Genomic DNA, 22775 nt, shown 5'->3' with positions numbered 1-22775 from the left:
GAATACATTCCTTCCAGAGCCATAAGCCGGCGAGGTAACATGTACCACCTGGAGCCAAAAGATGGATACAACACAAACCCATAAAAAACTAACAAAGACACGAAGTCGAGAGGCAGAAGAGTAAAACAGAACTTCAGGAGAGGAGTGCTCCACCTTGCGCTCAAAAACGAGCTTACCGAAATAGAACTCATCGACAATTAACACAAAATGAGAGGAGCAGCGAGATAGACTAGACGCACACGAACATCACCAAAAATATAAACTGAATCGGGAGAGGTTAGAATCCTTAACCGTCGCTGTAAACACCCTTCAATCCCAACTAAGTCTCTCCATTGGACCTTGAGTGTGCTCTCCACGAGCCTCATACGCACCATCACCCCACAGCGAAGCCTAAAAAGGTTTCCCGGAAACGTCTTATTCACACAGCCGGTAACTGGATAATAACCACTCCAAATCCATGACAATCACGAGCAAGACGGCGCCAATCGACCGACAATGAATCAATCGCTCCGATATACATCTATCTCCTTCCGATCCTCTCAAAACTAAGGTTGAAATGTGAACATACTGCAAGCAAGAATCAAAACGGATTCCAATACAATTTCAAAGCTGAGGATTCCAAAGATGTTTGTAACTATTTCTTTTTATATTTAACAAAATAATAATTTTCGTATAAAAATTATATCACTTTCTATATTATTTATATATCATGCTGATTAAAATACACACTTGTATTCAAAATTGAAATCTATAGTACTCATGAAAGTACTAAATTTTTAATGATATCTCTCAATTATTAGCTATTACTCACAATAAATTAAATTAAATGTACACTAACATAATAAATGATTAAAATGAATTGTTGAACTACAAAAGATTACACTTTATTAAATTTAATTATATTTTCTCTTTCTTTTTTTTTGTCGGTAATTATATTTAAAATCTTCAGGAAATTATAATTGTCAAGGGGAATTATTTATTTGTTAACATAAGTAAATAAATTGTGACAACCATATTGGTCAAGTTTCCTCTAAGATCAAAGGACTTGAACCTCTTTATTTTCTTTGAAACCAAAAAGACAATTCTTCTGGAAAGTCAACAAGTTTTCAAAAGCTAAATTATGCCATCTTTTGAGTTATCTATCAAAATGAAAAAATACGTAGATAAGATAACTAATTGTGATATAATAGTACTAATGAAAGTGCAAATTATTTATGAAATAATGCACTTTGAGTTTTCATTAAAACAATATACGTTGAATTATCTCTAGTTCTACATATCATTTAGAATTCCATTTAAAAAGGTTATTAGATTCTCACCCACGCTTTAAAAACGGGATGATATTTTTTAACAAAATCTAATTGACGAAATCAAAATATGTTAACATTTTTATTTTAGTATATTTAAAAATATAGAATTATATTATTTTTATTTATATTACTAGGAAACTTATATAAGATATTACTTAGTTTTATTTTTTTAGTTATTTCTATCTTTTTGTTATAAACTTTTAATAAAATCTCTGTAATTTATTTGATCAATTTGTGTGGTATATTTTTGATAAATATTTAATTATAAATCTTACTTGATGTCAATTTATTAACTCTAACATTTTATTTATATACAATATTTAATTTAATATAGAAGCTTTTATAAGTGCAAATGAAATGCAATTTTCTATTTATGAAAATATAAATAAAATATCTATTAATTTAATTGATTTCATATTAAATGAAATTATTTTGTGTATTTAAACCTAAAAGTAGTTATATTTATTTTCTTGGTTTTTCATAAATTATGAAAAAATTATTAAAAAGATGAGATATAATGTTTATATTGTTTGGACACAAGATTAATTATTGTATTGTTTGGAAAAATATGCAATTGTATAATGTTTTTCTATACTTTAATATAGTTTTAATATTTTCATTAATCATTAATGATATTTAATGTTATATAGTTCATTATTAAAGGTTAAGTATTTCATTTAAACCTATTTTTAGTAATAAGATTAACCAACAATAAACCTTTTTACAAGCTTCCAATTTACAAGCTTCTAAAATTAATTAAATTGACATTACTTTCCATAAGCCAAAGAACTTCAACCAACAATAAACCTTTTTCAGTAATGATATTTAGTGTTATATAGTTCACGATTATTTAGTTCAGCCTATCACCATGCTTAATCTTATTACGTTATCTCCATATTGCATACAGTGTTGCCTGAAACGCATATCTGAAACAGAACAAGGTCGTCTTGTCCATATTATCATCTGTGAGCAGAGGTACTAGAGCAGACCAGACATTGGTATATGAGTTACGCAAGATCCCTTTACTGAGATGCTCCCAAATCTGAGAAGAAAAGGAACATTCAAAGAATAAATGATCCCTAGATTCTTGGGCATTTTTGCATAAAACACAGGTTGTATACACTCCTTGATTCCAACGAGCAACTCTATTCATTGTGGAGAGTCTCCCAAGCATGGCCAGCCAAGATATGAAAGCGAACTTCGGTGTAGCCTGCGCATACCATATACCCCGAGCCCAACCACAGACAGTCCTATTCTCTCTTAGCAAACTCCAAGTCTCATGAGTCGAGAATTTATGTTTAAATCCCGACTTTCTTTTCCACAAACTAGCATCCTCCTCTGTTGTACACATTGTCTCCTTTATGTTGTTCAGATCATTCTCAATATCATTAAGTATACCAGCACGGTGTCTTCTTCTTCGAGTGATCAATACCGCTTCTTCGACTATTGCTCCTTTTCTAATACCCATATCTATTATGCCTCTCTCACCCAGTAAATCAGAGAGCACACCTCTTTTAGATCATCTATCAAACCAAAAAGATGTATGGGGACCATTTCCAACTTCTTTCCTATAGAACATCTTAGCAACATCCCTCAGTTTCAACATCTTCCTCCACATCCAAGAACCAGAAGAACCAGATTGTGTTTTTGTATTTAACATCCTTTAGAGTTCTAATCCCCAACCCACCTTCATTTCTGACCGTAGAGACTTCTTCCAAGCTACTTTTGCACCCGTTGCTTTCAGTTCCGGACCCGACCAGAGGAAAGCAGAACAAAGTTGCTCAACCTCCTTTATACACTTACTAGGAAGCCTGAATACCGCTGCTCAAAAGTTAACAATACTCATCAATACTGTTTGTATCAGTTGAAGTCCTCCTGCGTAAGATAGAAATCTACAAGTCCAAGAGTTGACTCTGTTTCTGATATTTTCCAAAAGAGGAATGTAGTCTTGCCTTCTTATTGCATGTGTCATGAGCGGGAGACCCAAGTATTGGACATGGAGATTTCCCTTTGCAAGTGGAAAATTACTCAATATTCTTCTCTTCTCATCCTCTACAACCCCAGCCATATAGAGAGTGGATTTCTCAAGACTAATCTTTAAACCCGACCAGACCATGAACTCATCAAACACCAAAAAAGCCCCTTCTATAGATTTCTTTGACCCCTACACAAAGACGATCAAGTTGAAACAAAGATGAGTGAGAGAAAGAGATTGGCAACCCCGCTCTCATTATGACAAAGTTTTAGTAGAACGGCAGGTGAAACCTGAACTTCCTCTCCTCCACTGCTTTATCAATTTTGTGCAAGTTCATACAAAGCACAAACAGATATGGGGATAGAGAGCACCCTTCTCTCAGACAGTATTTACAAAACCAAATACGTTCGAAAAGTGCAAAACAGCATTTCCTCGTTTCTAATTTTATACAAAACAAAAGCGTCACAGTCGGAGTCAAATAAAGAATTAAATATAATTGTTTCCGTCAGCATACACGAGAGAGAGAGAGAGGGAGGGAGGGAGGGAGAGGGAGAGAGGGGAGAGAAGAGAGAGAGAGAGAGGGAGGGAGGGAGGGATGGAGGGAGGGAGCGAGGGAGGGAGAGGGATGGAGGGAGGGAGGGAGTTTACTTTCTTTCTTTTCTTTAGGGGGAGGGCTTCTTTTGGAGGGAGAGGTAGGGATAGTAGGGCTTTCGTTGACTTGAATGCCGTTGATTCGGTATTTCTCTCTCTAGAGCGATCAGAGATCTCTACTCCGCTAAGAGATCGCTCATCTTTCTCTCGCTCTTTAGCTCTCTCGCTTTCTATCTCTCTCTCTCTTTCTCCTCTCTCTCTCTCTCTCTCTCGTTCGTTCTCTCTCTTCTCTCTCTCTCTCTCTCTCTCTCGGATCTCTTTCTCTAGCGCTCGCTCTATCCTCTATCGATCGCTCTCTCTCTCCTCTCTCTCTCTTCTCTCTCTGCTACTCTCTCTCTCTCTCTCTCGCTCTACTCTAGAGAGCCTATCTTCGTTTCCCAGATTTCAGTTTTTAGTACTTTCCAATAAAACTTCCGTTATTCTCGGAGATTCCGGGAAAAAAATGAATTCAGAATCGTTGGAAAATCTCCACCGTTCATTCATTCAATCGTCCAAATCATTCATCGATTACCGACTCGAGACTGTGTTAACCGACAGAGAACTACCGTATTTCCGCCGTATTTACCTGGCGTTGATGATAGAGATGAAGTTCCTCTTCCACCTCGCCGCTCCGGCGATCTTCGTCTACGTCATCAACAACGGAATGTCGATCCTCACTCGTATCTACGCCGGACACGTCGGTAGCTCCGAACTCGCCGCCGCTTCACTCGGAAACAGTGGATTCAACATGTTCACCTACGGTCTCCTGGTAAAACCGTTTTCCTCTAGATTTGAATTGAATCTAACCGGTTGTGCAACGATTTATTGCAAGTTAAACGAATCTAAACCGGTTTCTCAACCGATCTATCGCAACTTGAATTGAATCTAACCGGTTTTCTTGTTTTTCCCGGTTATGTAGCTTGGTATGGGAAGTGCGGTGGAGACGTTATGTGGACAAGCGCACGGAGCTCACCGTTACGACATTCTCGGTGTTTACCTCTAAAGATCAACGGTGGTTCTGATCATGACGTGTCTTCCGATGTCGCTTCTCTTCATCTTCTCGAAACCTCTCCTGAACACACTTGGCGAGCCGGAGCAAGTCGCATCACTGGCTTCCCTCTTCGTCTACGGTATGCTCCCGGTGATATTCGTTTACGCGGTTAACTTCCCGATCCAGAAGTTCCTCCAAGCGCAGAGCATTGTTACGCCGAGCGCTTACATCTCCGCCGCCGCTCTCGTCATCCACCTCGTACTCTCGTGGACCGCTGTGTATCGCTTAGGGTTTGGTCTTTTGGCTTTGTCTCTGATTCATAGCTTCTCGTGGTGGATCATCGTGGCCGCTCAGATTGTTTACATTAAGATGAGTCCCAGATGTCGACGGAGTTGGGAAGGTTTTAGCTGGAAAGCTTTCGAAGGTCTTTGGGACTTTTTCCGGTTGTCGGCTGCTTCTGCCGTGATGCTCTGCCTTGAGTCGTGGTACTCTCAGATTCTTGTTTTACTCGCAGGTCTTCTCAAAGACCCTGAGATTGCTTTGGATTCTCTCGCTATATGGTAACTTTCAAAACTCTAGATCTCAGTAAAAACAATTTTTATTCTTACCTTTTACAGACGTAGTAGTAACAACATAAATTGCTAAAACAAGAGAAAATTAATTGAAAATTTACAAAATTTTGAAAAATTCATAAATGTTTTGCACTTCTGTATAATATTTAGTGATTTTCATACTTATAAATGAAATGTAATTATTATTGGTATTTCTTTAGGTTCTCATTCAAATTTTTAATTTTCTTTTGCCATAGAAATCTTTTCAAATTGACTAAAATTGGTTATGAAGTTAAAACATAGATAAATACTAGTATGTATGATTAAATAATATGATATTTTAACTACTAGTTAAAAATACTGTATGAATAATGCTTTTAAGAAGTAAAATTATTAATGGAGTTTTTTGTTTCTAAGACTTAAAATTCAATAACCATTAACCAATAACTTTCATTTATGAGAAGATTTGTTTTCTATGCATAGTAATAGTATTCGTGTTAATGTAATAGTATTAGCATTTAGCAATAAAACTTTGGAAAGAGGAAAAATATTTCGTATTAATATTAGCCAAAAGTAATTGTTGCGAAAAGTTTTTGGTATTTACAGTATTTAGCATTAACTTTTTGTTGTGCGGAAACATCCAATTCGAGATGAATTGAAGCTGTATCACTCGATACAATCGCTCTCGACTCTTCTCTGTTGGAATCACAAGAACTGTCGAGCTAAAGAACTGAAAAGAAAGTGCAAAGTTCACCCAGGGTATCAATACCCGAGGAAACAAACTAACAGTAAAACTATAAGAGCCAAGATTAGATCACTCAGCAACACTCTTGTTTTTTATACTCGTCAGATGGGTATTAAAGAAAGATATATTTCCATGTTCACAAATTAACAATGAATCTAAACATAGGACAAATCATTTGTCGCATTTAGGCGAGACAGATATAATTAATAACGTTTAATCTATTTTTCGTTGGTAGAATCTGAAAACTCTAGTCACCTTATCCTCGCGTCATTTTCTTATTCAGTAGAGAGACTAGAGAAAGCTCTTCAAGATTTAGTCTCCCCTTTGTCGTTTTCTAAAGAGTATCAACTGCGTGTCGTTTCCGATAAGAAGAAACGGCATGCACTTTCACAAACCAATTATCAATTTATTTACTCATCAAATTGTTTTGGCAGCATGTCAATATCTGCAGTCTCCTTCATGGTTTCCGTTGGATTCAACGCAGCTGCAAGGTTGTAACAAGCAATTAACTTTTCCATCAAAATACAAATAAGTTTTGTTTCTTGTGGGTTACTAATAGTAAACTTATATATTTTGTTGGTTTTCAATTTATGTAGCGTGAGAGTAAGCAATGAACTTGGAGCTGGAAACCCCAGAGCGGCTGCCTTCTCCATAGTAACAACAGCAGTATCATTCTTACTAGCGGTTTTCGAAGCCGTCGTGGTCATGTCTTGGCGAAATGTCATCAGCTACGCGTTTACTGATAGTCCTGTCGTGGCCGAGGCGGTTGCGGACTTATCTCCATTCCTAGCCATCACTATCATCCTCAATGGAATTCAGCCTGTATTGTCAGGTGAAAAGAAACCCATAATTATATAGAGTCAAAGTTTTTTTAATATAGTAAAAATTAGTAGATTAATACTTCAAATTGTTAATGATTGTAAGATTTCAACTAAGTTTATGAATATAAATATGTTAGGTGTGGCTGTTGGATGTGGATGGCAAGCATTTGTGGCATACGTTAACATAGGATGTTACTATGTTGTGGGAATTCCGATTGGTTTCGTACTTGGTTTCACCTATGATATGGGAGCAAAGGTAAATAAGTCAAAATCTCTTTTAGTTTTGGTTGACATAAATGTACATATTAAATCATACGATAAATGAAAATAGTAAATGAGTATGTAATGATTGATTATTGCAGGGTATATGGACAGGGATGATTGGTGGCACATTAATGCAAACTATAATCTTAGTGGTTGTTACTTTGAAAACTGATTGGGATAAAGAGGTAACTAAAATAACATTTTATATGCTTTATGTGTAAAAGTTATAGGAAAAAATCTTGAGTATGATTTATTAGGAATAGATATGGGTACTTAAAGTAATCCTTTTAAATATAGGTGGAGAAATCTTCGAGTCGATTGGACCAGTGGGAAGAGAGCCGTGAGCCGCTTCTGAAGCAATAGAAAACAAATTTTACAACAAATTCGGGAATTTTGAGGTCAAGTTGAAGTCGAAATTTTGGTTTCTCGAAGTTTGTTGTCTGAGGATCACAAGAAAGATCCCGATACAATTGATAAAACACTAGTTTTTCAATCGAAAAATGTATGTTGTTTTGTTGATTAATGGCATGAAATATGTTTTTATGGCACGACTCTGTTAAATATATAATGTTTCGTAAGAAAACAAGCGAGTTTTATTTAAAGATATGAGCGAGGATTCTATGAAAATCCGATAAGTAAAAGCCGTCATTGATAGCTTGGATGAGTTGTAGAGAATGAGATTCAAGGCAGATATTGTTATAGTTCAATTCCAGAGCCTTACATAGGGCCAAAACCTGACAATCAATTTAATTAAATCTACTATTAACAGAAGTTAGGTGTTAGGACCAACTGCAAATGGTCCAGTCGATCATGAAATAAGAAAAAGTAAAGATGGTTATATCCCTTTACTAAATTTAACGAATCCAACCATCATCACAATAGTTCTGATACATTATTCACCTGAGTTTTTAAGGGCATGTATTAGGAATGCATCATCCTGAAACCGATTAGATCATACTCACCATCGTATGGATAGCATAGCAAAAGACTAATCAAAAGTATAGGATCAGGATCAACCATTTCAGTATGGAACGATACTTGGATCCCATCCACTCGCCTGAGACCAAGAAACAGTAATCAAATTTTTTTATACTCGGACCTTACAGTGGATTCTCTCATCAATACTACAACTTGAACTTGGAACACACAGGTAATTCGGTCGTTGGTTGATCCGCATGATGGGAAGATTATTGAAAGCATTCCACTAAGTTGGACTCAGATAGTTGATCGAGATAGATGGCACTTCACGACCAATGGAAAATATTCAGTGAAAACATGTTATCAAGTGGAACGTGTTTATCCGGACAGAGTAAAGTCTCTTCCGAAATATGCACAGTTACATCTTTGAAGGATTTTTGTTGGAAAATACGATGCCCACCGAAAATAAAATATTTTTTTATGGCAAATAGTATCTGGATGTATAGCGGTAAATAAAAATTTAAGAGGGCAAACGATTCTAGGAGATATAATCTGTGCGCGATGTAGAGCAGCAGAGGAATCAATAAATCATGTGTTTTTGAATGTTCCCCAGCAGACCAGGTTTGGGCTCCCTCGAAGATTCCTTCGAATTCAGAGATTTTCCCGTTACATGCACTCTTTACAAACATGGATCAATTATTCTTGAGGGTTCTCCCGTAAATGGAGGATCATCAATTTGCATGGATAATATAAAACATATGGAAAGCAAGGAACAACAAGGTTTTCAGCAATATGGATATTAGTCCTAAAGACACTCTCAAGTTAGCAGAGACAAAATCCTTACTTATGTGAAGAGGCACAAACATCCATCACACAAAGGACTCATTCTACTAGGGAAATAGAGACACCATTACCTTCTATACGAGGAAGATGGTGTTTTTCAGATGGTTCATGGAAATATCGGGATAGCTTGTGTTGGGGAAAAATACCCCGGTATCATTTCCTCCAGCCTCTAGGCAGGACCCAGACCCTCGGGTCCCCGATAAGGGAATGCTCCAGGTCCCCGCTAGAAGGAACCCCGAGCTCGGTCCCTGGAACCGAGCTCCCTTCCAAAAAATGGAAAACTTCCGACAAGGAAAACCTTCCATATTTTCGAATATGGAAGAGTTTAACCTAATGAAACCGACTCCTAGACGACTATATAAGAGCTACTAAAACCCTAAAGCAAGGGATCGACTTCTCCAAGACTTAGAGGCTAGAGCTAGACGGCTAGAATTAGGGTTTTTCTTCAATACCTTGTAACCCCTTTTATTCTTGCTGTTCTATCTAATAAAACGTCTCTTCAAGTCTTTCTCTTCATTATTCTCTCAAATCCTTATGAAATACCTACAAGCATCCTCAAATACATTCAGTTTACCGGCTTGTCCATCGTTCTGTAGTACTTACAAAGAGTACACAAAAATCCCCTAACAGTTTGGCGCTAGAAGGAGGGGAGTAATCTAACTACGTGACGATGACGGTGGGTGAGCACGACGGCGAATCACCTGAAGCTTCTCAAACAACAGCTGAGCTTCAAAAGCAAATAGACAGCCTGCAAGGCCAAATCACCGACATACACCGAACTCAAGAAACTACCGGAGAAATTTCCAACCTCTCTTCAGAAGTCCAGAGCCTGAAGGAAAAACTTGACGAACACTCCAAACAGTTGGAGCTAAGCGCCGAGAAGTTCAGCCAGCTATAGTCAGAGAACACTGCCCTCCGGGACCAGAATCAAACCCTCAACGTGGCAGGTAACAAGAAGCGTCGCTTCAACACCCGGGTTCAACCTATGGGAAATCTGAACACGCCCAACACCGGAGAAGGTACCACCGACACACCTCCTGCATCTGGGGTAGCTGGGGCAACACGGGAAGGGACCGAGAATCCTCAAATCCATGATCTGGAGGAGAGTGATTCCGAGCCAGAACCCGGGAAGGAAGAACCCGAGAAAGCAGCAACCGAATCCTCCATAACCGCCTACCTAGAGCAGAGGTTCTCTAGGAGATTCGATGCCATGCAATCCATGGTAGAACGCCTACCAGGAGTAGCTCCCCCAATCTGAAGGAGCAACCCTGATTCCTACGCGGATACCCCTTTTGTGGAAGAAATTTCCTCGGTTGAGATGCCTAGAAAGTTCTCCTTCCCCAGCATCAAGATGTATGACGGTACTGGCGACCCGACGATCACATTGCGTAGTACAAGCAAAGGATGTTGGCGGTTGCACTCCCTAAGGAGTCCCGCGAAGCCACGATGTGCAAGGGGTTTGGTTCCACTCTGATCGGACCTGCCTTGCAATGGTACATCAATCTCCCTACCAGGTCAATATCTTCCTTCGCAGGCCTGAGCGACAAATTCGTGGAGCAATTCACAAGCAGTAGGAGCCTGGAGAAGACTTCAGATGGTCTCTACGAGATCCTCCAGCATCGAGTGGAACCCCTGCAAGACTACATAGCCCGCTTCAACCAGGAGAAAGTGGGGGTCCCCGAATGCAGCATCCCTACTGCGATCTCTGCCTTCAAGAGAGGTCTACTTCCAGATGGGGGGCTATACAAAGATCTGACCATGTATCCTTGCAAGACCATGAAATATGTGTTGTCCCGAGCCTGGGCGCAGGTGAAGTGGGAGGAAGATGTTGCTAGCCGCGCCAAGGCTCAGCCAAAGCAGGACCAAAGGTCAGCCCCATCAGATCGAGGAGACCGAGATGAAAGATCCTCCCAAAGGGGATCCAAGGACTCTGGTAGTAGAAACAGGGGCATTTTCCAGTACCGGCCGCAAGAGAAGGAAGAAGGGATGTCGGTATCTACCTGGCCCAATATCTCCCATCTCTCAATATCAACACCAGAGCTAGTCAACGCACTGAGATATATGGGCCAACAGGTTAAGTGGCCTCCGAAGATGAAAGCACCTGACTCGTTCCGGAACCCGGGACTTTGGTGCGACTTCCATTGCGATCATGGCCACAAAACCGAAGACTGCATCGCCCTGAGGATCGAGGTCAACGAACTACTCCAAAAGGGGCATCTCCGACAATTCCTCTCAGAGAAAGCCAAGGCCCACCTCAGCAAAGAGACAGCAGGGAAATCCAAAGGAGCTGCACTAGCCTCACCACCTCGCCAAGATCGGGTGATCCATGTCATATCCGGAGGCTCATAAGTAAGCGGAGTAAGCCACGCAGCCGCAAAGAAAAGCACCCGTAACGTTAAGCATGGTCTGTAAATGATCAAAACAAAGCGCCTACTTCTAGGCACCAACGAGATAAGCTTCACAGCTAAGGAGCAAGAGAAGATCCTAGCTCCCCACCATGATGTTGTAGTTATCTCTCTCACCGTAGCAAACTGCTTGGTGAAAAGAATACTAGTAGACAACGGCAGCTCCAGCAACATCATCTTCCAGACGGTGTACCAAGATCTAGGGCTGGAGGAGAGCACCCTGACGCGCAAGGTAACCCCACTCATCGGGTTCAGCGGCGAGGTCAAGGAAACCGCCTGAGAGGTTATCCTCCCAGTATACGCTGAAGGGGTCAACATGTCTACCAAATTCCTGGTCGTAGATTGCTAATCGGCATATAACATGATCTTGGGACGACCCTGGATTCATGACATGGGAGCAGTCCCTTCAACCCTTCATCAGATGGTGAAGTTCCCTACACCCTGGGGCATCAGAATGATTAGGGGAGACCAGGAGAACTCTCGATCCTGCTACCAGACCACCCTGAAGGGGAAGACCAAGGTCTTATAGCAATTACAGAGAAGACCTCGGACCCCGCGAACCCAGGGATCAGAGGTCAATGATACAGGTAATTGGGGGTCGTTCCGGAGAAGTTGGACCCTGAATCATTCCAAGAACCCGAGGGATCCCCAGAGAACCTACGTCGACCGCTCCACATGGTCTCCTCCGAAGCCCTTCAAAGTTGCATCTGCTCGCAAGACTTGGTCCTCGCAGGACCTTCGTCCCCCGCCTCACATAAACAAAATCACAGAGAACTTTATCAGATATCAGCCAGTGGTCGGATAAACAAGTGGGGCATGAGTACTCCAATGAGACCTCCTCAGAGGGTACATCGGGTGGATCTGGAGCAAAGGGCGCCTCGCAGATGCAGGATGGAGACACTTAGCCAGGCAGGAGACCTCCGAACCTGGTCGCTCCAGTGGATGAATGTGACTACACGTTTCATGGAAGTGCTGAAAAACTTCATCAACAGGAGACAGTGGTCCCCGAACACTATGGGCTGGGGCATGAAACCAGTCTCGACCGCGGTCCCTAGACCCAAGAAGGAGGCAGAACCCTGCAGAAGAAGGAGGAACCCTCCAGCAAGGACGCTCGTCCCAAAAGCAAGTCAAACCCTGCGGATCACCTAGCAACAAGAGGTAAAACATGGCCTAACCACCGGGGTACCTCGCAAGCGGATATCTTGTACGGTCTCCGGATCATGATTTCTATTAATTATTTTATCTATTATTTTATCTATTATTTAAGCATTATGTTTTCCTACTCCTATGTACGCTGAAACGTCTCCGGACAAAGCTTATATAATAAAATAGTTCCGACTATAAAAGAGTAGTAGGAATGCCATAATACTTAAAGGGGCAAACGAGCTGGATCAGGTCCAAGAGACCTTCGATCCTGGCCAACCCTTAATGACAAGTGGTACGACCACGCAAAAACAAAACGGGTATGAGACATAAGGTAGAAATGGGTCTGCGCAAGCCCGAGTATGCCGTCAATACTACCTAAAACCCCTGTATAGCCTCAGGCATATCGGGGTCCCAAACAAAAATACCAAAAATGTGAAAGTACCTGTATTAAAACGCTACGTGCTAGAATAATACAGGGGACACGAGGTATAATTTCCCTTGAGCAAGTGCAAAAGTCCAGGAGCACCTTATAATATCCTGCTTCTCCAGACGTGGAAAGCAGCAAAGCCTGGCACTTGGGTTTTCACCCACACCAGCACCCTCTAAGCCTGATAGTGGCTTTCTGCAGAAAGCAGCATGCAGCAAGGGAACTCGATAGTGACCAGCTTCCGAGTGATAGAATGCGATACCCCAACAGGTACCGAGAGTGGCCTCACCTAGGATGGCAGAATGCGGTCCCTTTAAAACCTTAATTCCGGGTTCTGAGAAAGAACTCCGGGCTCAGACAGGCCTCAGGGCCAAGAACCCTTCGGTTCCTAAAAACGACTTCAGGGTACAAAGACCACACGTCCTACCAGAGACCTCAGAGTCCAGAACCCACGGGTTCCCTAAAACGACCTCCGGGTCCTAAGCTTATCAAAACTCTCCAAGTGACTCCAAGGTCCCAGAGGAGATCCAATTATGCGAGACCCACAGAGTCACCTAATCATTTCAGGGCCTAGAGGTTCCAAGGAACCTTAGCACCCATGATCCATGGGTCCTCTGACGATCATAACATCTAGAGCCCATGCGGCCCATGTCCAGTAAGAGACCCTCACGCAATCAACGCTTAGCTCAATTGAGCAGTATTCACCAGCTCTCCAATCCTGACTCATGAGTCAAGCTTCAAGACCCCAAGGTCACTCAACAACCTACAAACTTTCGAAAGATTGTTGAAAATCACAGAAGCAACACGAGTATCATCTCCAATGCTAAAGATCCTGAAGACTAAGGACAAGCAAGCAATCAAAAGATGCAAATCTGAATAGCATAAAGCCACAACATGGCCATGGTTCAGTTCAACAAAACAAAAGAGGCACAAAGGCCTGGTTCAAAGTTTTCAACCCTTATCATGGCCAACTACAAAATGAAAGAAACCCCTTCACGGGGGTAAGAGTTCTGGAACAAGAAGGTCAATTGGTAGGAGGATCGTCAGCAGGCTCCGGCGCACCATCCCTCTCAGGAACCTGCGGCTCATCATCAAAGCAAGGAGCAAGGAGACCAAGAAGCTCAGCCTCAGTAGTCTTCACAGTCTTGTATTGCTCCAGGGCTGCTGAAGACTCCCAGCTGTCAGTCTGATGGTGAAGCCATTCTCGCATCAGCTCCCAACGGGCCACAACCTTGGCACCATTTACGGCCATTTCCTTCTTAGCATCGAAGACCTCTGCGGCGTATTTCAACTCGCATATGTCCTCCTCCTTTCCCTCCAACTGCTTCTGCAGAGAAGCGTTTTCCGTTGCCACACGCTCCATTGCCTCTTCCTGATTCTGTACTTTGAGCTTTAAGGCCTTAATTTCCTTCTCTTTGGCCAAGACAACATCTTTCCCCTCACGCATCTGAGCGGTCAATGTGGGAACCGAAATTCACACTGTCGATTTTGGTTTAAATTAGGAAACTAGGAAAAGCCTAATTTCCCAGAGGTCCCGGAGATCTGTTAATACCACACGCTAAGCAATCAGAACACGAGATATCAACGACAAAGTACAAAAATCGTAAAAAGAGAGCAAAATAGATCTTATTACGAATCCGTGTTTGAGCGTTACAACAAGGTATAAGCCTGGGCTCGAGAGCTGTCGGCGAGATTCCTAGTTCTAGCAACCCTAAGACGGCTAAACCTAATTGAGTCGCAGCTCGAAATAACAAAAACGGAAATATGCCTAAATCGCTCTAAGTGCTAAGTTTTCTCCGAAAAAAGTCTCCCTGATGCCTCTCGCCTAGGACTCCTTATATACTGGCTCCTAGGTCGGTTTACGCTTTTCCTCTTCTGCCCTTAAGCCCTCATAGGATAAAAATGGAGATATTCCATTTTTTCTGATCTTCGTAATTATCTTCAAAATTTTGCATTTATCCGCGGAAACTTGACATTTATCTTTCCTTGCGAACCAAGCGTAAACCGTCTTGCGGCTTACGGGCTGTTGGTTAAGAAATCGTAAGTTGGGCCTCGAGTCATGTCTTAGGTCCCTTTGGGCCATCTTCTGACTCGAAGCGTTTATTACGGCTTCTTTCGATAAAGAACGAACTTTCCGCGGTTTTTACCGTAAACTTTGATCGATGACTTAGAATGGCGGGAAACATGAAATGGGTTCGCTACGGTCTTCGGGAGATAGCATCGAAGGGTTGACGAGAATGCATGGACTAATGTCGTATCGACGTTTCGAAAGAGCTCGGTCGCTACGTAGCGACCGAGCGGAACACGCGTTCGGTCGTTGCGTAGCGACCTTTTTCGAGCTCTTGTCCGATGTTTCGTGTTTCCTCCGCAAAGCTTTTCGTAAGAAAGAATCTATTTCGAAAAAGTATTTGTTGAAGAAAGTTCTCGTTTTCTTCTTCGGACGTTTTGAATGTTAACTTCGTCGTAACCGTTTTTGACCCAAACAGTTAGCCGCCCAGCTCGTTAGAGTCGAGACTCTAGCGCGCGGTTTGACGATTTTGGCAAAGTTAGGCGTATTGGACGAAGTTTATTTTAAACTCCGCGGAAGAAATTTTTTGAGAAAGTATATATTAAAAATATAAAATTCCGAGCCCATACTTCTATAAGTAGTGAGCTCTTGTCATTCATTTGCTTCACACCTTCCCTTCTTCAAACCTCCAAAACCTCTCTAGCTCCAAATCTTTTGCCTTCAACATGTCTTCTTCCCACGGTGACAAGAGAAGTTCCAATGTTGAGATGGGCGAGGCCACCTCTCTGGCTCCGATTCAGACTTCTCCGGTCGAAGCGCCGGCTTACGTTGCTGACCATCTCTCCTTTCGAGAGAGACTAGTTCGTCGCCGAGCCGAGAAGGAACAGGTTCGAGCTGGCGCTGAGTTCCCATCCTCTTCTGCACTGGCCATTGCTCCGGGTCACGGGACTGAGGTCGTAACTCCGTGAGACGCGGGAACTCTCGCAGGCTCGGCCGTTCCGGATGCTTCGGCTCTACCTGCCGGATCGTCCACGACTCAGATTCTCGTCGAGGATAAGGAGAGGGCTGCTGACTCTATGCCTCCTCCTCTGGCCAGGAAAGAGATCGTTCTAGCGCTGCGCGCTCCTAGTGTTGTTCCAGTTGCTCAGCCTAAGGGCCGGAAGAGGAAGTTTACCAAGGGCGGTGACGGGGAATCTTCGCAGCAAGGAGGCTCGAGCATAGCGTCGGGGCTTCGCGGAAAGGTTTATCGCTCACTTAATCTCTTGATTGTTATATATTTTTCTAAAAGACAAAAAATCCCTAACTTTCTTCTCGTTTCGCAGTTCATGTCGTTGATAGATGGGATGATCAGCGAGTGCGGTTCTGAGACCAGTCGTCTTGCCGGGGAGTTGTTGGAGCTGCAGGGTAGATGGTCTGAAACCGAGGCCATGCTGACGGCTGTCAAGGATTCTCACTCCGTGAAAGTGTCGAAACTCGAGGTCGCGATAGGGGAGCTCGAGAGGGACCTCGGTAAGACGGCGAGTTCACTGCTTAAGGAGAAGAACACCAGGAAGGCCAAATCTTCGGAGGTGCGTCGGCTTCAGTGTCAGATCGAGGGCGATGCAGGATTAGCAAGCCGCGGGATCCGAGAGGCCACAGACGCTCTTCGTTCTGAGTTTCACGCTTGCTTGGCGAAGATCTCTGCCTTTCTGGGCTCCCTCGAGTGCATCCGGAACAGGGATTTAGCCTTGGCGACGATTGAGGGTGGGGTGGCCGTGGTTCAGTCGTTCCAGAGTGAGACTCCTCCGACCTTAGAGGCCGAAGAGGCCCGACTGTCCGGCTGCAAGGGAGATTTGGCAGTCGTGGATGGAGATTTCGATCTCATCCTGGCTGACCTGAAATCTGTGTGCTTTCTTCCGACGTGTTCAGAAGGCCCAGAGGGGAAAGATCCGGTGCTCGGAGAAAGCGGAGGTGATGCGGCTCCAGGCTTGGACGAAGCGACAGGTGAAGAGGGAGCGTGAGTTCTGAGGATTGCTTTGGTTAGATCTCTTGCGAGAGATTTTTTTTATGCTTGATGTTTCGGCCTTAAATGGCCTTATTTCATATTTCGGGACTGGCCGTATGTGGCTTTGAATCCCTGCCGCTCTGCGGCTTTCTTTTTATGACAAGATGATCGAGTTGCATTTTTCATAAGTTTATGTATGGCGTGGAAGGAGGGTGATGAGTTGTCGTCTCATATCCTTCTTCGATGTGAAATGTTTTGTTCGAGATCCGTTTCGAGAGTTTTTCCGCGAGATATAGACTTCGCGGGATATCTGAAGACGTCGAATATAAACATAAAGGTATGGTTTTGGGATCTCGTATCTTTTGGATATCATGCCTTGAGATGTTAGAGACCAGTGCGCTGGGTTTAGGGCAAGACCTAGGTTTACTTTCGGTTTTAAGATTTTATGCGGTGACTAGCCGGCTATCGATTTATCTGTCGCGATTTTAACCTGATTCGTACCGATTTAAAGTCCGCGATAGGTTCTCGGCTTACATGATTTGTTAGATATGAATCGAGCATCTCTCCAGAGACAATTTTTAAGCCAACCGGAAGTGCTGGACCAAAATTTCGGGTTTCTTTTATAGCGCTATTATCCTTGTGTCGGATGTACGAGAGTCATCTTCGTGAGATGGCTATGTCTGTTTAGGACGTTCGAGAGTTCGATGTGATCAGCACCGGACTTGGCGGCTGATGCCGTCGTTTGGAGTTTTTGCGCAAAATATGTGTTAAATGTTCATCATTTTTTTTTTGACGGAGTGTCCGTTTTCGTCGTTCGGAAGAAGTAACTCTCGAGGCATCTCTTGCGACGTCTCGCGATGCCAAAGGCTGCTTCTCCCTAACGGCTAATTTATTTCCGAATATCGAAAATGTTTTGCGGATAAAAAATAATTTGCTTGGTTAAGATATGTCGGAAACATCGAAGGCGTGGTCGGATGTTTTCGAATTTGAGAGTATACGAGTATACGTATCCACTCCCCCCCCCCTTTTTAATGAGGGGGAACAGCTGAATTTGCCTTTCGACAAACTGCCTACGTACTCCTTATGGAGATCAAGCCATCTCGTAGTTTGGTCATTGCGAGTTGGTTTGTTTAGTGATAGTATTTTTTGAGATGCAACGCGTTCCAGGCCCTTGGAATTTTTATGCCTTGCATGTTGGCTATTTCGTAGGAGCCCGGTCGGACGACTTTTTCGATTTTATAGGGTCCTTCCCAGTTTTCTCCAAGTTTTCCCGCGTTTCGTTCAGCGGTGTTTTGGAAGACTTTGCGAAGGACCAGATCTCCTTGATTAAATCTGCGATTCCGTACGTTGGAATTATAGTACTTTGCGGCTGCGTGTTGGTAATTTTGGATTCAGATGAGCGCTCGATCTCGGCGCTCATTAATGAGATCGAGATCATCCAGGAGCATGGCGTTATTGATCTCCTCTCGTTCGGGAAGTAATCTTCTTCGAACACCGGGGAACTCTACTTCTGCGGGAATCATGCATTCCTTTCCGTACACCAGAGTGAAAGGGGTTTCTCCCGTTGCTCGCCTCGGGGTGGTACGGTGGGTCCAGAGGACTCCCTCGAGTTCGTCTGCCCACCTGCCTTTTTTGGCCTCTAAGCGTTTCTTCAGTCCGTCGAGAATGGTTTTATTAATCGTTTCAGCTTGTCCGTTACACTGCGGATACCTGGGCGTCGACTTGTTAAGTCGTATCTTCCATTTTTCGCAGAACGCCTCAAACCTGGTGGAGATAAACTGAGATCCGTTATCGGTTACGATCTCGTAAGGAACTCCATGCCTACAAATGATGTTTCTCCATACGAAACTTTCGACTTGGACATCTTTTATACTCGCGTACGAATCTGCCTCTACCCATTTTGAAAAGAAATCGGTGAGGACTAAAAGGAAACGCTTTTGCTTTGAATTATGAAGGGGTCCGACGATATCCATGGCCCAGCGCATAAAGGGATAGGGCGATGTGATGGAGGAGAGAACTTTGGCTGGTTGTCGGATGGTTGGAGAATGCCTCTAGCATTTTTCGTATTTTCGTGCGAACTTCTCGCAATCTTTGATCATCGTCGGCCAGTAGTATCCATGTCGTTTGATTTTCAATGCCAGCGATCTTCCACCGGAATGGTTGCCGCAGGACCCAAAATGTACTTCCTTTATCACTTTTCTTGCATTTTCCCCTTCCAGGCACGTTATGAGTGGTCCGGAGAATCTCCATTTGTAAATTTCGCCGTCCACTGTTACGTAATGCGCAGCCTGTGTTCGGACTTTGCGGGCTGCCCATTTTTCGGTGGGCAGGTGTCCGTTGATAATGTAGTCTCGAATTATCTGCAGCCATGGGGTATCGCAGCCGTAATCAGATTGCTCCGATTGCGGTTGTATCGTAACTTCTTCTTCCTCGTCATCTTGACCTTCTATGAGGTTGACGACGATTGGTGGTCCGATGCTCGGATGTTCGATGAACTTGACCGGAATTACTCTTTTAGGTCCTGGGTCAGAACTTGATGCTAAGGCCGCGAGAGCATCTGCCTGGACATTTTCGGAACGGGGAATTCGCGTAAGGGCAAAACAGTTAAACTCTTGAGCTAGATTTTGGACCAGTTTGAGGTACGCGTCCATCCGTTCGTCCCTGGCTTCATACTCTCCGCTGAACTGACTTGCCACTAACTGGGAGTCGCAATAAGCGTGGATGTTTCGTATCTTCAAGCCGCGAGCCAAACACACCCCTGCGATGAGTGCTTCGTATTCGGCCTCGTTGTTTGAGGCGTGGAATTCCAGCCTGAATGATTGCTCTAAGATCTCGCTCGTCGGAGATGTGCGGCGAATTCCGATGCCTGATCCCTGCTTGGATGAGGATCCGTCGACGTGGAGGAGCCTCGTTGGTTATGGTCCCTGTCGGTAGTTCGACCAAGAAGTCTGCAAGCACTTGTGATTTTGCGCTTATTCTCGGTCGGTACTCGACATCGTACTCGCTCAATTCGACCGCCCATTTGGCCAATCGGCCCGACTGACTCGGGCTATGCAGAATTGTCCGTAGGGGAAATGTCGTGAGGATGACAATCGTGTGAGATTGGAAATATGGTCTTAGTTTTCGGGCCGATGTTACGACCGCACATGCTAATTTTTCCATTAGCGGGTACCTAGATTCGGCATCCAGCAAGGTTTTGCTTATATAGAATATAGGTTTCTGGTCGTCGCGTTCTTCCCTGATCAGGACGCCGCTCACAGCTGTTGCCGACACAGCGATGTACAAGAACAAAGGTTCCCCCTCCACGGGTTTTGCGAGGACTGGAGGGGAAGCTAAATACCGCTTCAGCTGTTGGAAAGCGTTTTCGCATTCTTCCGACCATTCGAATTTTTTATTTCCCCGTAAGACATCGTAGAAGGACTGGCACTTGTCCGTTGATCGTGAAATAAATCGGTTAAGTGTTGCGACCCTACCGGTCAGCCTTTGGACTTCCCGCTTATTCTTCGGTGAAGCCATCTCGATCAGTGCGTTGATCTGTTTTGGATTAGCTTCGATGCCGCGGAATGTGACTAGGTAGCCGAGGAATTCCCCTAATGCCACGGCAAACCTGCATTTTGTCGGGTTGAGCTTCATGTTATGGGAATTTAACTGCGCGAAACATTCCTCGAGATGTGATACGTGATCCTTTGCTTTGAGGGATTTGACGAGCATGTCGTCGATGTAAACCTCCATCGTTTTACCGAGTTGTTTGAAGAACATACGGTTCACGAGTCGTTGGTAAGTTGCGCCAGCGTTTTTGAGGCCGAAGGGCATTACCCTGTAGCAATAGGTTCCACGATCGCAGTCTTCTCGCGATCGTCAGGGTTCATCATTATTTGATTGTAACCTGAGAAGGCGTCAATGAAAGACAGAAGTTCGTTACCCGCCGCTGCTTCTACTAATCGATCGATGTGTGGCAGAGGGAAACTATCTTTTGGACAGGCCTTGTTTAGGTCGGTAAAATCCACGCAAACTCGCCATTTCCCGTTTTTCTTTTTGACTACTACAGGGTTAGCGAGCCAGTCTGGATACCTCACTTCCATTATTGACTCGACTCTAAGCAATTTTTCGACCTCGTCATTTACCGCGGAAGCCCGTTCGGGTCCTAGCTTCCGCCTTTTTTTTTTGACGGGTTTGAAGGTCGGATCGATATTTAATTCGTGACACGTTATGTTAATGTCGATCCCTGGCATATCTTCCGCGGCCCATGCGAAAGTATTGAAGTTCTTTTTTAGATAGGTTAAGAGCTCTGTCCTCAAAGGCTCGCGGAGATTGGCTCATATCTCGATGCATCGTTCCGGAAATGCTTCGTCGAGACAGACTGTGACCACAGGTTCGCAAGTTGGTTCGCGTTTTTCCTCTAGGGACGTGATGTTACGAGACTGCCAGAAGAGTTTCGCTGAATCTTGACTTCGCGAATCCTTGTTGGAGATCTTTCTCTCCGCTTTTCTAGGAGTGGTCTCGAGGTCTGGTCTTTTTCGTTTTTGTTCTGCGGCGTAACACACCTGTGATACTCTTGGGTTTCCTCATATTACCTCGACTCCGTTAGGTGTTGGGAACTTGAGGCAAAGATGGTACGTTGATGGGATGGCACGCATGGTGTTCAACCATAGCGTTCCCATGATAACGTTGTAAGATGCGGGACAGTCAACGACTAGAAACTCTGTGACTCTTGTCACGGTTTCGGATTTGACTGCGAGATTAATCGACCCGTAGGCCATGGTTGTTTCTCCCGAAAGTCCCAGTAGTCGGCTAGGGTATTTCATGATTTCGGATTGATCGATCCCCATTTTCTCGAGAGTATCCTTGATGATGATATCGGCCGAACTTCCGGTGTCGATTAGCACCCTAGCGACGTCGACATATCGGATCGTCAGCTCAATAACAAGGAGATCGTTTCGAGGTTTGGCTCGATCGACCGTTGCTCCCCCGTGAACGAGATGACGTTCGCGCACGTCGAGTCTTGCATATCGTTCCTGATCGCTGAGTGGCTTTTGCGGGTTAGATTGATCCGTAGAGCCCCCTCCTTCTAGCCCCAAACTGTGGGAAACGAAATTCGCACTGTCGATTTTGGTTTAAATTAGGAAACTAGGAAAACCCTAATTTCCCAGAGGTCCCGGAGATCTGTTAATACCACACGCTAAGCAATCAGAACACGAAATATCAACGACAAAGTTCAAAAATCGTTAAAAGAGACAAAATATATCTTATTCTGAATCCGTGTTTGAGCGTTACAACAAGGTATAAGCTTGGGCTCGAGAGCTGTCGGCGAGATTCCTAGTTCTAGCAACCCTAAGACGGCTAAACCTAATTGAGTTGCAGCTCGAAATAACAAAAACGAAAATATGCCTAAATCGCTCTAAGTTCTAAGTTTGCTCCGAAAAAAGTCTCCCTCATGCCTCTCGCCTAGGACTCCTTATATACTGGCTCCTAGGTCGGTTTACGCTTTTCCTCTTCTGCCCTTAAGCCTTCATAGCATAAAAATGGAGATATTCCATTTTTTCTGATCTTCGTAATTATCTTCAAATTTTCGTATTTATCCGCGGAAACTTGACATTTATCTTTCCTTGCAAACCAAGCGTAAACCGTCATGCGCCTTACGGGCTGTTGGTTAAGAAATCGTAAGTTGGGCCTCGAGTCATGTCTTAGTACCTTTTGGGCCGTCTTCTGACTCGAAGCGTTTATTACGGCTTCTTTCGATAAAGAACGAACTTTCCG

General features: G+C 43.6%; 2 protein-coding genes across 2 annotated transcripts; both read left to right on the top strand.

Moving 5' to 3' along the window:
- Positions 1-4884: 4884 nt before the first annotated feature.
- Positions 4885-5470, top strand: LOC125585932 (protein DETOXIFICATION 37-like). The gene has a single exon (XM_048755660.1). It carries the CDS (start codon positions 4940-4942, stop codon positions 5468-5470), a length of 531 nt encoding a protein of 176 aa, XP_048611617.1. The 5' UTR covers positions 4885-4939.
- A 4982-nt stretch (positions 5471-10452) lies between these two features.
- LOC125585931 lies at positions 10453-11397 on the top strand. Its single transcript, XM_048755659.1, has one exon. The coding sequence runs from the start codon at positions 10453-10455 to the stop codon at positions 11395-11397; it is 945 nt and encodes a 314-aa protein (XP_048611616.1).
- Positions 11398-22775: the final 11378 nt, after the last annotated feature.

Source organism: Brassica napus, chromosome C4 (assembly GCF_020379485.1).
Source record: "Brassica napus cultivar Da-Ae chromosome C4, Da-Ae, whole genome shotgun sequence".
Lineage (NCBI taxonomy): Eukaryota > Viridiplantae > Streptophyta > Magnoliopsida > Brassicales > Brassicaceae > Brassica > Brassica napus.
This window is presented reverse-complemented; position numbering and strand designations above follow the sequence as displayed.